Source organism: Apteryx mantelli, chromosome 9 (assembly GCF_036417845.1).
Source record: "Apteryx mantelli isolate bAptMan1 chromosome 9, bAptMan1.hap1, whole genome shotgun sequence".
NCBI classification, from domain to species: domain Eukaryota; kingdom Metazoa; phylum Chordata; class Aves; order Apterygiformes; family Apterygidae; genus Apteryx; species Apteryx mantelli.
The window spans coordinates 30,372,263-30,387,145 of NC_089986.1; the positions used below are offsets into that span (position 1 = coordinate 30,372,263).

Below are 14,883 nucleotides of genomic sequence, written 5' to 3' on the forward strand. Positions count from 1 at the left end.
CCCAGTGAGCAAATCCGGGAGGCATTAAGATACGCTTGCTGAAACGTGGGGCTTTCTCTGGAGCTGGATTAATGCAGAGCCAAGAGCTTCCCCAGGAGCGCTGCTGTGTCTTCAAGCCCAGGCCCTGGTCACATCTCCCTCGTCCGCTCTGCTCTGCTCGGGTCTGGAGAGCAGGACCCCCAGGGGCCTCTCCCATGCACAAGTTCACACTGCGCCTTGGCTGGCAACCAGCGGGTGCAAAGTCAGCATCCCTCTGTGGGGAGACTTTGCAACCCTGGACAGAAATCGTTTCTCCCATGTTTTGTTTCCCACCTTCAAAGAAAGTTCAAAACTGATTTATCAACATGACATGTTTGTTTATAACAGAATTTCTCAGGGTGGCTGCCAAGCACTTCAGCTCCTGCTTGCAGTGCTCAGGCCTGGCTCTGAGCTCAGACGCCTTGGCTGATGGCAGACATCTGAGCAGAGCTGATTTCCCAGGGCTTCCACGCCAGCTTCTCCTCCTGGGGCCTGCAGCTGATGGCCTCTGGTCTGTGGGACGTCACCAGCACAAGGACATGTCACAGTCCTTTGGTTTGGACATGCTATTATTCCCCCCCCCAGCTCCACGTGGAGTCTCCCCCTGTAGCAAGTCCCCCTTGATTTGAGGGGCAGCGGTGTGGCCCAGAGCACTGCCATGTTACTTGTTCTGGGCTTTGGACAAAGGTTATAATCCTTCCGCTGTGCATTCAGCTTTGGCAGAGGGGGAAGAGGCAGTAACCAGCCATTGACGGCAGCATCGCAGCTTCTCTCCAGCGTGTATCTGCTTTGGAGACCCCAGGCAGCAGCACCATGTGGCTCCTCACCAGTGCTGGTGAAGGGACTGTGGGAAGGTGGTAGGTAGGAAGCGGCCTCGTCCACCCTCCAGAGTGCTGATTTATGGCCCTGTGCGATGCCTGACACTGCTGAGCTGCCCTGTGGACAGACTGCCTCTGAGCTGCTGCACCCTGTCCTGCTCTTCAGCATCAGCGGGGCTTCTTCAAGCCACTGAAACACAGGTCACGGTCAGAGTCAGCTCCTGCACAGCGCTCGGTTCCCGCACTACCTCACTCCGATCGCTGCGCAGTGGTGGTCCCACAAGTCTGACTCACCATGCCGGGAAGATGGCTTTCCGCCTGGGCCAGAAGCCTCCGAAAGTCCTTGAGAAGCCTTTAAACACAAGTTGTGCTGGATCAGCTCCCACAGGCAGCCAGCTGCTGACAAGAAACACTGCCGGGAAACGTTTGTCCTCGCTGCTCAATCACCCCAGCCGAGGCAGGTCAGGGCACATGCAAATCCTGCTGCAAAGCTACATCGTCGTGCCATGTGCCAGGTGGAGCCTTGCGCCCAGGTGCAGCCAGCAGGCCCTACATGTTTAGCGCCCCTCCAGCACTCCTGCTTCCTGCAGCCTTGCTCTCTCGGAAGCAGGCAGGGCCCTGGAGGGGCTGGGACAGCACAGCAGCAAGTCACTGCACTCCAGTGCCCAGCTTCAGCGTGGGCAGGGATGGATGCAGGTTCCCCGGAGGCCATGCCATCCCTGATTTGTGGTGTGAATGGGAGGAGATGTCCCCAGGCACCCTGACCAACCACATAGCTGGAGGCACTTGAGGACAGGGACACTTTGGCCCTAACCCCAAGTAAGTTCCCCAAAACAGCCTGGAGCGCCAGATTCCTGGTGGGAGGTCAATAGGTGCAGTCCCTCACATCTGCATCCCATTCAAAACCGGGAGTGCATGGAGAGTGAACACAGCTACCCTGAGCCCCTACAGGATGAAGCAAGGTCCTTCATGCCCAGGACCTCCTCCATACGCCACAGCCCTGGCTTCACACTGTCCCTAACACAAGTTACAACACAAAAGCATCAGACCAGCAGCTGGGTCTTCACATCCTGCCTCTTGGGACCTTGAGGGCACAAATAGACCTTAACTGCCCTGACCAGGCTCACCTGGGGCCCTCACCCACATCCCTGCCCACTGGCCATGGGCCTTCAGTCCCCACCTGAGATATACTGTAGGCCCCTGCTTGTGGGCGTTTTATCACGCTTGGCTCCCAGCTCCCTGTCCCTAAGGAAGCAGCCATCCTCACTCCTCCCTGACACCACCTAGTGCAAAAGCTGGGCCGGGCTGTGAGCAAAGCCAATGCAGCACACGCGCTGGTCTGCCATCTCCCCCGCGTGCTGACAGAGCCCTGGAGCTGCCAGAGTACATCAAATGGCATCAAATGCAAAATACATCATTCGGCAGCTTCAGCCCCCAAAGGAGCCTGTGCAGGAGGACCAGGGAGAGCTTCTCTCCAGCAGGAAGCAAGCACCGGCAGCAGATGAGTTGCCTCCTGCAGAGAGTCCCTCCTACTAACCAGTCTCCCCTGCTCCTGCTCTAGCAGCGCTGTCAGAGCAGAGCCACGAGCATCTGACAGCAAAAGGAAGGCTGCCAGGTCTCCAGAGTGAAAAGGGATGAGCCTAAGGGTCAAGTCTACTCCCTGGGCTGTTCGGAGAGCAAGCGGGAGGCTGCGGGGTCATCCCTGCAGCAGGAGGAAGGAGTGGTCAAGATCAGCAAGGGCAGATTGCCTGGCAGCAGGAGCACCAGCACCAGCCAAGTATGACAAGCACAGCACGTAGGCGAAGAACTCCACTTGGGGACAGCTAGGCTGAAGGGGAGCAACGGCCCAATTTCTTAAGCTGAGGGTGCAAAGGAACTGTGCCAGAGCAGCCTCAGGCCTCAGCAGCTGCCAAACGAGCCACCAAGCTCCCTTGATGCAGACAAGTCCCAGACTATGCTTACTTTGTTCACATTCCTCCCAAGAAAGCTGGAGTCTCTGGGCCACGGGGGCGTCTAACTGTGCACAAATTGCAGCTCCTGCATTCCTCCCGTGTGGAAAGGCATGACTTCTGCCGCCTAGCAGGCTGTCAGGATAGCCTGGGAGAAGACATGCCCTCATCACAAGGGCAAGATGCAAACAAGGCGATGGGGAAGTCTCTCTGGCCTTAGCTGTCAAGGGAAGTCAGTATATTATAAATCACACTGACTATTTAAGTGCAATTGGTTTTAATGCAGAATTCACGAACTAAGTGGCAAGGGACAGATTCTCCCCTCTCATGACAAAGCCAACTAAGCAGGCTTGCACACACAGGGCTGTCAAAAATCCGAGCAGCGCTCTTTCCCATCAGCACTATTGAGCGTGCGGAGGTTTGCATGCCCGCACCACCACAGGAGAGCGGAGCCACAAAGGCCACACTGCCCCGCACAGCTTGTGCTCCGGGGGCTGCAGCCGTGTGGCTCCGCGGGCCCACGGTCTCACCTCACAGGTCCCAGAGGCTGTCGCACTAGCCTGCGGCAGGCCTTGCACCTTCGCAGAAGAAAATGCCTTGAGCCCCTGCTCAAAATCTCTTTTGTTTCCTGTATTTGGGTGGACTTGCATAGGCAGAAGACTCTCAACTAGCAAAGTTGGTGTCTTTGAAAAGCAGCTCAGCACTGGAGAGGTGCAAGAGTTATTCTGGTTATCAAACAGCAGCACAGTAGGGGAAGCCATTTAAAGGGTCCAGTGAAGCAGAAGAGAGCAAAGGCTAACAACCCTCCTCCCCCTTTACAGGGGCTGACAATGCAAGCCGAGAACCACACTTAATGGAGCAATGCCCACAGTCAGCAGTTCTCATCATGTTTGTTGACTCCAGCCACAGCTTACGCATCTTAGAGAGAAAATTATTTTTATTTGGTATGTTACAATGTTTTAGTTAGTATTTAACAACTCTGTACAGTTTTAGTAATTCAGCTTCTTCAGCTGAAGAGAAATCCCACCTTTGATTGCTGTGCAGACTGGCCAGTAACGCTTGTCTTGTTTTCTCCTCAACTGCAAAATGCACACGTGTTTTTTATTCCTAGCTTAAGTTTCCTTCAGCTGCTATAAAACTTGCACGCCATGTGGAGGATAAAGCAGACCTGAGCATTCAGCACATGGGACAGAGAAACTTCTGTTTCAGCTAAGTTGCACCAAGCTTTTCTTTAGGCCACCTCATCACCAAGTTAGATGCTGCATATGCTAACAAGGACCAAAAGGAGTCAAGAGTTTAAGATAAACTAAGAATTTGACATTGAGCTTCACAAACTGCCCCAAAGACAGTTCTTAGTCATTATTTGAGGCAGTGTCCCTTTTGACAGGTTTCATAAAAACCAAGTCTTTGTGGTAGAAGCTGCCTTCAAAGTCTGCTACGCACAAAGAGAGGCTGGTACCATGTCAGGCCCAGCTTAAGTTCAAGAGAACAGGCAGTAACCTTTCTAGCCATCAGCAGGCTTTGCCATCCCCCTTTGGAAGCACAGCAGCAGGCACCAGCACCTCTCACTGCACCCCTGCTAGTTTTTGCGTGCCGATTCCCCTGCAGCTCCGACCAAACGACCCCAGCCACGTGAGATACAAACCTAACAGAGCCGGCTATGCAAGCAGGAAAGCTCCCACGAGTCAGATCAGGTGCTGCCAGCCCCACCGAGATATGTACAGCCAAGGGCAGTGTCAGGAGCTAAAGGTGCAACCGCTTTCACAGTGTCCTGTCACAGCCTGCCCGCAGGGAAAGCACAGCGGGACACGCTGCGGTTTGGGCTGCAGCCTGAAATGTGTGGGCAAAATGGTGCCGCTGGTCCAGGGCTGGTTCCCCAGCCCCCAAAGTGCTCTGGGGAGGTTTGTAACGAGCACCATCACTCCTCCTGCAGCTCCTTCTTTCGAAAGGCCTGGAGCCTCCTCCCCGCTGTTTGCTGGACCATCTCCAGCCCCTCTGAGTCCAGTTCCTTCATGAGAAGCAAGATGGCATTCAGGATGTTATTCTGTCAGAACGAGACAGAGATCGCATTATACAAGCATGCTAGTGCCAGCCCTGAGAAGAACAGGGTATTCCGTTTTCAAAGAACTGCTCCTTCTAGGAACTCCTAAAACCTCCGCAGCGGTCTGGAACAGACACCTGCAGCTACAGGGACAGATCCAACCAAGCCCTTGGGACTGACAGGGGCAGAGTCTGCATCTGACGAGCTGAACTGGAATGCAGGAACTTGTCCACCCAGTCCCACACGGACTGCCCAAAGGCCTCTGGCTTCCGGCCACCCATTGAACTGACTTCTGCAAGGAAAAGCATATTTGGCTGAGCAGTCACTTTCTCCCTCCACTGTCGACCGTGTGTAGCATGGGAAAGGACAGGGACCCTCTGATCTGAAGAAGAGGAATAGCTGCTAGAATCGCAAAAGCGCTAGTTGGAAGGGATCCCTGGAGGTCCCCAGCCCAATGTCCCACCAAAGCAAGACTACTGCCAACACCAGACCATTGCTTTGTCAAGCCAAGACTTGAAAAACTCCAGAGACAGAGATTCCACAGCCTCTCTAGGTAACTACACTCCTAGTGAACAGCTTTTTCCTAATGCCCAGCCCAAGTCTCCCAAGCTGTAATCTGTGGCCGTTTCCCCTTGTTACATGTTCTCTTTTCCTGAAGGCCAAAGCCTGCAGTAGTACTTAAGATACTGCAAAGGAATACACTCAAGTAAGCTTAAAACATGAATGAATGAGAGACTGCAGGCAACTAGTATAAGAATGAAGCAGAACATGGTCTAGATCTCACTCTGGCCTTCCAAAACCCATCAAAGTGAGGCACTGAGCCCAGCATACAGCAGCTCTCAGCTGGACTCAGCTTAATAGCCGACAGGTTCATCTCAAGCTGCACCACAGAGGTGTCAGAGGAGCCACCTAAACTCAGCAGCCTCTAGCCCACTAGGCCAACAGCTTGCCAACTGCATTTCAGCTACTGCCCAGCCACCTTAGCACAACCCCAGTGTAAGGGACATGCACATGCTCGTGTGCAGCCAGATCAAGAGTACAAACCCCACCAGGCTTTCTCCCCATTCAGAGGAAAAACATTACACGATTCTTAAAGATGAAAAGCAATCTGGTCTTTAAAGATACTCACCCTCTTCTTTCTGCTGCAGTCTGTCTCTCGTGGTGAAAAGGAGGAAAATTTATCCCTGGGAACAGGCTTCATACCGAGCTGCTCTCGGATTTTGCTAAAGAAGGGAGGAAGAGCAAGCATTATATGACCAGAAGTGAGTGTGTCCACCAAGACAATCCTTTACGATCACAGGCAACCATGCAAGAGGTATGAAGGGTTCAAAGCGCAACTACCCCACACAACACCACTGCCTACAGAACACAACACGCCAAGCAAACCCTCCCCTAGTAAAAGCCTCGCAGTCCTAAAATGTAAATGAGCACAATGTCATAAGGAGTCTGCCCCAGCCCTACCGGGGACGACAGATTCCCATGCCCAACGCTAGCCAGGACTGCAGACTGACCACGTAACACTGCACTGGAACAACACGTACCACAGCACTAATGTGTGCCAAAGCATGTAGCGGAAAAGCTAAGCAGGAATGGACCGGAGCTCACAGTTCAGTGAAGATCCCTCTCTGTCCACACATGCAGCTGACACGCTCGAGAGCAAGTACCCACCTATGGAAGAGCCCGTTTTGCAGATACAGAACCAGACCCACAAGTGCTACTAAACCAGCACAGCTCCACCACGGTAACTGGAACAACAGGAATCTGCACCAGTTGCAGGTCTGGCTCACATAATATTGGGGCTGGCTGGCAGGGTCCTTTCATGCTACACATGAGTTCAGCCCCGAAATCCTAACAGCTCACGAGCAAGCCCTCACTTTGTCTCCTCCAGACTGAAGTTCAGCAGTTCACTCTCAGTCTCTGTTGTGGATTCAGCAGCGCTGGATTCGCTGGACTCGGGGCAGCCGTTCTGCATGTTCTTCCCGGCTGGCGGGGCCGTTATCTCTTCACCATCAACCAGGGCCTGGGACAGTTCTTCCTCTGTCACAGCTGCAAAAGTCAAAACAAAAGCCTACAGGAACGTGCTTTTGCAGGAATGCAGGAACTATAGCAGCTCGGGAAGACAGCATCTGTAGCCAGGAATGTTGCTGCAGAGCTATACCACAACGGTTTTGTCCAACAATTGTACTCTGTGCTTTCTCTACTCTGAAAGCCTTTTGCTTTCATTCTCCTCCTGCAGTAAAACCCACACAAGAGAGCACTGGCAGCTGTCACCAATCTTGCAAAGCCAAGACAGATATCAAGCAGAGATGCAAAGATACCCTACCGTTTCTTGTCTCGGATTTTGCAGGCTCCAAAAGCCAGCACTGCTGCCAGGTGGAAAAGCTGCCCTATTTTTATGACAGCAGATCCAGCTACAGAACCTTTGTTTTGCCAAAGCAAAGGAGGGAGCTCTAAAAACATTAATTAGCAGTACAGTCTCAGCTATAATGAGTCCCTCTAGTGTCAACTCCGGCGTCGCAGGGAACAGAAGGGACAAAACAGCTTGGAAACGATGGATCTCTCAGGGAGGCCACTCAACCCTGCACGGGTCCTGCACAGCTGAGGTATAGCTACTCTACTGTCATGTCAAGGAGGAGGCAAAGGACATAATCCTAACAAGAGGAACCAACAGATCGCTGCTTTCCAGTTCACCCAGACAAGACCCTGCCCAGGGCTTAGGGCTGTTCAGGCCCCCATTCATCTGCAAACACCCACCTTGATTATCAAGCTTCTGCAGGTGGGGTAGGTTACGCAGCACGGTCATTCTGTAACGGTGGGGGTCTGGCCCACAACAGGGATTTTCCGACAGCCACAGGACCCTCAGGCGGGGCAGGTTTTTGAGGTAGAAGAGCTCATTTAGGCTTGCAATGTTGTTCTTCCTCAGATAGAGTTCACTCAGATTCTGGCACTGATTCAGTGGCTCGAGGTCCGAGATGCCATTCACACTGAAGAGAGATCACGAGATCAGAGACCAGGGAGCCTATCCCTCCCTCGCTGCATCATCCAGATGGGAGCAGGACCCCTCTACGACAGCAGCTCTTCAGCCCCCTTTCCTACATCAGCTTAATTTAGGAGCCTCACGCTGGCACAGCGCAGCAAGGGAGGGTGCTGAGGGGCCTACGACATTGCACAGAACACAAAGATAACATTCCATCTTTTTAAGCAGAGAAAAGAATTATAAAAGCAGGCTCACCTCTCTGCTGAACAGGAGAAACGGCCTTTGCTTCCCCCAACCATCCATCACACTTATACCCTTTTCTGCAGCGGTTCCTCAGACTTACTGAAGGAGAACCCATGTAAGATTACCAAGCTAGAAAGCTTAAGACAGCAGAGGCTCTGTGTGATTTCCAGAACACATGGAAGATGGGTGCGTTGGGGGGAGGCTTACGGAAATTAAAAGCCTTGCGAGATCTAAGAAGCATTTCAACAACCGTTCTGCTAACTGGTTCCATACAGAGGCCAAGCAAATCCCATCTAAACTATGGAGTATGACTTAGGGAGCAAAAATCCAAAGAGGTTTGACCACCTCTAGAAACAGCAACTATTTCCCACCTGCAAGTTGAGCAGCAAAGGGAAAGGTGCAGAGGAGCTAGCAGAAAAATAAGCATTTCTGCATGTCTGCTGCTTATGAAATCAGGCAAGAAGAGCCAGGCAGCTCAGACACACAGTCACAGAAAGGCAGTAAGCAACCAAGTGCCAAGACACACACAGCCCTATGAGACATGCGACTGTCGATTGTTCCTGCCCTCTCCATGGCCAGCAGTCTGGTAGTTACCTGAACGTGATCACCTCAATGTTGGGCAAATCCCGGCATATCGATATCTAGGCAGCAAAAGACAGAAACAATAAGCAATACTCCCAGAATAAATAAATAAATAAAAACTATTTAAATCGCGCACAGGCAATGTAACCGCAAGAACGGGAATTTAAGGTTACTTCAGTCTCACCCAAGCTTAACACAACCAAGCGGGATTTGCTGCCACACTCAGTAACCCCTCCACCCTCTCCACCAAGACCTGGAAACAACAGAAACAAGCCAACATCACACTGGTCTTCTGGCCCAGCAGCTCTGCAGCCTCTGTGCTCCTTTCCAGCCATTGCGCATGAGAAGGGACTTCCTCCATCCTAGATAACCCTTCCATACGAAGGGCACATGACCATAATCAAGTCCTGGGCAGGCACATCAGGACTCAGGACTTCAGGGTCCCACTCTCAAGGGCAAAAAGCCTCTTCCAGGCCCTTCAAGACTCATTTTCCAGGCGCTCCAAGCAACCCTTTGGGCATTAGATGCTAAGCAGTCCCGCGAAGTGCTGCAGCTCCCTGCTAGAGGGTCAGCCCAAACCGAGGCCCCCGCTTTCCCCAGCACCCTGCCACCAGCTCCCCATCGCCGCTCGGCCACCAGCCAGGACAAGGCTTTCCCCGAGGAGCAGTGCAGGCCGCGGGGTGCGCGCCGGGGCCCGGGGCAGCAGGGCAGCGCTGCCGGTCGCTCCCCACACCCCGGGGCCTGGGCTGAGGCCCCCGAGCGCCGCTCCTCCGTCACGGGCCCAGCCGGGCGCGGAGAGCAGCGAGGCCGCAGCGGTGGCCGCAGCGGTGCTCACGTCGGTGAGGCAGCTGCCCCTGCGGGACGAGAGCCGGGGGTCACGGCGGGGCCCGGCCCCCCCCGCCGCGCCGCCCGCACCGGGGGCCGCATCCTTTCCCTCCCGCCACAGGCTGCTCCCCTCCCAGCCCCACAGTCTGCCACGGACCCCCACGGCCCCCCCAGTCTGCCACAGACCCCCACGGCCCCATGCACCCCCCCAAGGCCTGCTTGCCCCCCCCCAGGACCCCTCCATGGCCTGCTTGTCGCCCAACGGCCCCCCAAGCCCCAGTGCACCCCCCAAGGCCTGCTTGCCCCCCCCCCCAGGACCCCTCCATGACATGCTTGTCACCCAACAGCCCCCCATGCGCCCCCCAAGGCCTGCTGTCCCCGCCACAGCCCACTGCACCCCCCCAGACCAGTTTCCCCCCTCACCCAGGATCCCCCCACGGCCTGCTTCTCCCCCCGCAGCCCCCCACGGCCCACTCCACCCCGCTAGGGCCTGCTCGTCCTCCCCAAACCCCCCAAAGTCCACTCTGCCCCCCAAGCTTGCTTGCCACCCCCCCCCAGGATCCCCCCACAGCCCGCTACACCCTCCCACGGCCTGCCTGGCCCCCAGACCCCCCACGGCCCGCTGCACCCCCCAAGGCCCTGTGCCGCCCCCCCCCCCCCGGACCCGTCTGCAGCCTCCTGCTCCCCCCCACGGCCCCGCGCGCCCGCTGCGCCCCCCCAAGGCCGCCCCGCCCCTCTGCAGGCCCAGGCCGCCCCCCCAGGCCGCTTCGCCCCCCGGGCCCCCCCCGGCGAGGCGCGGGGCCGCCCGGTGCCCACCAGCAGTTGAGGCGGCGGACGCCGTCGAGGGCGGCGGCCTTGGCGCGGCCCAGCACGGCCGCCCGCGTCAGCCTCATGGCGGCGCCGCCGCCGCCTCCTGCCGTCGCCGTCGCCAGGGACCGCGGCGGCCGCGCTCCGCCCCCGGGCGGCGCCGGGGAGGGACCGAGCCGCCTCCAGCGGGGCCGCGCCGGGCGCCCGGCGCCTCCCGGTGCCGCTCGCGGGCTTCGGCGCCTCCTGCCGAGCCGAGCCGGGCCGAGCCGGGCCGGGCCGAGCCGGGCCGGCGCGGGGCCTCTCCGCCCCCGCCGTGACGGCCGCTCGGGCAGGAGGCGCTGGCGGCGCTTGGAGAGAGGCCCGGCCCTGGGGGGCTCCGCGCCCTCCCGGGGCTGCCGCGAGGCGGGGGGGGCATTTGGGGCAGGAGCCGCCGTGCCCCCGGAGGGCTTCCTGGGGGCGAAGCCTCTGGAAGGGTCGCTCCACACCTCTGCCTCGTGGCAGAGCTCAAATCCCACCGTGGAGCGGCTTGACAAGTTGTGCTTTTCTTAAGAAAAAAAAAAAAGAAAAGAAAAAAAGAAAGAAAAAAAAAGGGGTGGAGGAAAGACAGTGAAGGCGCTCCTGCTCTCTCGGGCAGAAATCGTTGTCCAGTTCACCAACACAACTCTGGCTGAGTTTGGTCCCCCCTGACGGTTGGCAGCATTCGGCTTGCGCTGACCAGCAAAGGTGCTGAGGGAACCCTCCGTGCCTTCAGGCAGGTCGCTGAGGAGCAACAAGCTGAACAGCATCGGAGCCAGGAGTGACCCCGGGGTACGCCGCGAGCTACAGGCCCCCGGCTAGACTTTGCACCGTGGATGCCAACCCTCTGAGCTCTGCCATTCAGGCAGCTTTCAATCCACCTGCCTGTCTTGCCTGTGAGGATGGTGGAGGAGAAGGGCCAAAAGCCTTGCAGAAGTTGACAGGACCAAGAGACAGTGCTCTGGCCTCATCAACCGACACAGTCATTTCAGCACAGAAGGCTCTGAGGTGGGAGGGTGCCAGGGGGCTTGGGGCAGGGCACCACAAAGGCCTTGGGCCAAGGATGCTTGGAAGGAGGGAGAAAAGGCAGCGTGGACAAGAAAACCTTGGCAGGACCTCCTGGAGAGTCCTCTGCCTTTTCCCCAGGCCTCTTCCTATGCCCAGGAGGCCGAGGCTGGTGTCAACCTTGGAGGGGGACACGGGCACAGGATGCCCCAAACGGGTTGCACCTGCCAGGAGGAAAACACACAGGTGGTGCCGGAGGTCTCTAGCGCAGCCACTGCTGGAGCAGCCCAGGGAGCCATGAGCTTCTGGAGATGAGGCCAAGTGCTGCCGGGCAGCTTGGGGCCCCCCAGCACCCTGCCCCTTTCATCCTGCCCTGCCCCGTCGTTCCCAGGACATGGGCCAGGCACCCGCATCAGCAGCCTGCGCCACGCAATGCCGCTGGAGGCCACTTGACATCTGCCCTGCCCTCCCCGTCTGGCCACTTCTGACCTCGCCTAGGGACGCTTTGGCTTTGCCCCTCTTGTGTCCAATACAGCCGCAGACACTCGACAAGTTGTGCTTTTTGACAACAAGCAGGAAACGCCAACTCCTCAATGCAGAACAGGCATCTTTATGGTGCCAGGGTGGCAGGTGGAGGAAAGAGAGGGAAGGTTGTGCTGGACTCTTTGGCACAAAAAGCTGTCCGCTTCACCAGCACACCTCTGACCGCATTTGGTCCCCCTGAGGGCTGGCAACCTTTGCCTTGAACTCTGCCGAAAGAGGAGAGCAGGAGGAACAACTGGGCAAGGCTGAGCTTTGCCGTAACTTCCAGCCCCCCACTGCCAGCCAAGCCGAGGCAAAGCCGGGCACAGTCGCGAGCAGCCACGGCCCCACGCAGAAAGAGCCCAAGCAAAGGCGCCGGCTGAAGCCTGCTCTGCACGGCGCTGTGCAAGGCCAGGGCTGCTGCCGGAGGCTGGGGGTCTTCTGGGTGTGGCGCCGAGAGCCCTGTGACGGCAGCAGAGAGCTCCTGTGACTGCCGTGACATCACTGTTGGAGGCAGCCGCACGGGCGGGACGCCCTCACTTTGCCCCGAGCTCCCCGCTGGGCGGCACGCGAGGCGTCCAGGGCCCGGCAGGGCGACCGACGGCTTTGCGTTTGGGGCTTTGCTCTGCGGCCAGCAGCAGCTCTGCCTGGCTGACTCGGGGGCTGTGGACCCCGCGCGGCTGCTGTGCTGCGGCCGGGGGCGCCCAGAGGGTGCCGGCGCTTTGGGCAGCCCTGCAGGTGCACGGGGGGTTCCCCGTTGGGCACGGAGGGACTGACGTGTGCAGGTGAGCTGTGCTGCTGCAAGGCAGGCAGGCAGCGTGGCCGGCAGTGGCGGCTGCGGGCGCTGCTTGGCACTGCCTCGATGCAACACTGCAGGGTGAGGATGGGGGGGGGAGATGTCACCCCCACAACGTAGCCCGTAGCCCATAGCCTGTAGCCCAGCCGGTCCCTTTGCCACAGCCTTGCTTGCCCTCGCTGGGTGGGGACGACCTTCTGCCGGGACCTCCCCTGCTTGAGGGGAAGCGTTGCTGGGGAAAGCCAGAGCCGGTTGGGGGGGGGTCTTTCTGGGGGGTCTTTAGGCTTCCTTGCAAATGGGCCTTGTGCTGCTTCATGGCAGCCTTCAAGAAGCCTGTGCAGCTCTTTGGCTCTCCCCTTCCACAGCTTTGCTGCTTTCTCCTGCCTTCGTCTCGAGGACAGGTCACGAGCTCTAGGTCTCTCTCCTTTGCAGAACATGACATTGTCAGAAGAAGACTTTACGGGCAATGGTGGCTCTTGTCCTGGTGCCAGCACAAGCCACCCAGAGCAGGCAACACTGCTGGAGACCTCTGAAGATCTGCTGTGCCCCATCTGCCTGGACACAGCGGACAACGCCGCCTACGTGGCCTTCTGCATGCACCGCTTCTGCTTTGGCTGCATCCGGCAGTGGTCAGCCACCAGAGCCGAGTGCCCGCTCTGCCAGCGGCCTTTCACCTCCATCCTGCACACGGTGCGAGCTGACAACGACTTTGAGGAGTACCGCCTGGGGCGCTCCCACAGCAGCTCGTCCGCTGGCCATGCAGGAAGGAGATTTCGTTCCCGCTCTGCGGCAAGGAGGAGGCACCGTTCATCAGTGCACCAGCACAGCAGCTCCTCCACCAGTGACATTGCCCACAGCAGCTCCTCCGCTGGCCATGGAGGAGGGAGATCTCCTTCCCACTCGGCAGCAAGAAGGCGGCACCGTTTGTCAGTGCACCAGCACAGCAGCTCCTCCAGCAGCGACAGGGCCCACAGCAGCTCCTCCACCATCAACAGTGCCCACAGCAGCTCCTCCACCACTGACAGTGCCCACAGCAGCTCCTCCACCATCAACAGTGCCCACAGCAGCTCCTCCACCATCAACAGTGCCCACAGCAGCTCCTCCACCAGTGACAGTGGCCACAGCAGCTCGTCCGCTGACCTTCGAGGAGGGAGATTTCGTTCCCGCTCTGCTGCAAGGAGGCGGCACCATTCTTCAGCGCACCGGCACAGCAGCTCCTCCAGCAGCGACAGTGGCCATGCTGCGGCCTCCGAGAGGTCCCGAAGCAGGTCCCCGCCGAGGCACAACCAGGATGGCCACCGCCACCTCCGGCACGCAGCGAGGGGCTACGACCCCGCAGGGAGGAGCAGGCGGCGACGGAGCGGGGCTCACGCCACTGCTCCTGCTGGCCCTTGGGAAAGACCCCCAGGCAGCGGCCCATTGCGGAGCAGGTCGCGCAGCGCTGGCGGCAGCAGGAGACGGGAAGCAGCTTCTCCAGGCTGGCACCAGCACGCCTCCCCGTCGTGGCGCCACCAGGCCCCTGGGCGGGAGGACGCTCCGGGGCCCTCCTACGCCAGTGCTGCACGGGCTCCTGCGCCAACAGCTTCTCGCGGGGAGACCTCGGAGAGCTCTGCCCGTGAGTCGGCCAGCTCTGCCCCCGCAGCGCACACCCGGCCCCCGGTGCGGGGCCAAGCACGGCAGGAGCAGCGAAGGAGGCGCAGCAGCAGAAGGCGGCGCAGCAGGCGCCCGGAGCCTTCCCCTGCCCGAGAGAGCCACCGCAGCAGGTCGCCCAGGCGAGGCGACGAGCAGGCCCCCTCGGGGACGACTGAGCGCCGTCAACAGGGACGACTCCAGCAGAGCTGGGATTTCTCCGGGGAAAGGCGCAGAGCACGGGGCCCATCCCGGCGGAGGTCCCGCAGCCGTCCCAGGCGCAGGGGCTGGTAGCACAGCATGCAAAAGGAGCAAGCCCAAAGCTTGGCCCTTGCCAGCGCCCTCCAGGGCAGCGCAGCGCAGCGCAGCGCAGCGCAGCGCAGCGAGCCCCGGGAAAGAAAAGGACCTTGAGATGGTGGTGCTAGTGCTGCTGAGTAAAAAGGGTTTTCCTTATGCTTCAGAGGAATTGCCTGTGTCTCATCGTGTGCCCCTTGCCTCTTGTGCTGTCACTGGGTCCTGCTGGGAAGAGTCTGGCTCCGTCTTCCAAACCCCCAGCCCCCAGTGCTGTCCCAAAGCGGGCATTCCTTACCCGCTGTGCAATAAATCAACCTACACACCGAGTCAAGAGATCCTTTTATTTCGAGAGTGCGCAAAAT

General features: G+C 58.4%; 1 protein-coding gene across 2 annotated transcripts; it reads right to left on the bottom strand.

Moving 5' to 3' along the window:
• Positions 1 to 3,704: 3,704 nt before the first annotated feature.
• On the bottom strand, positions 3,705 to 10,393 carry CFAP410 (cilia and flagella associated protein 410). Of its 2 annotated transcripts, XM_067302076.1 has the most exons (7): positions 10,270 to 10,393; positions 9,464 to 9,482; positions 8,641 to 8,687; positions 7,581 to 7,810; positions 6,701 to 6,872; positions 5,956 to 6,049; positions 3,705 to 4,829 (listed from the first exon to the last, which is right to left on the bottom strand). In XM_067302076.1, the coding sequence occupies exons 1-7, from the start codon at positions 10,344 to 10,346 to the stop codon at positions 4,704 to 4,706; spliced, it is 765 nt and encodes a 254-aa protein (XP_067158177.1). In that variant the 5' UTR covers positions 10,347 to 10,393; the 3' UTR covers positions 3,705 to 4,703. The 2 variants fall into 2 exon arrangements, with proteins under 2 accessions (XP_067158177.1, XP_067158176.1); XM_067302075.1 differs by lacking the exons at positions 9,464 to 9,482; positions 10,270 to 10,393 and adding an exon at positions 8,907 to 9,440.
• Positions 10,394 to 14,883: the final 4,490 nt, after the last annotated feature.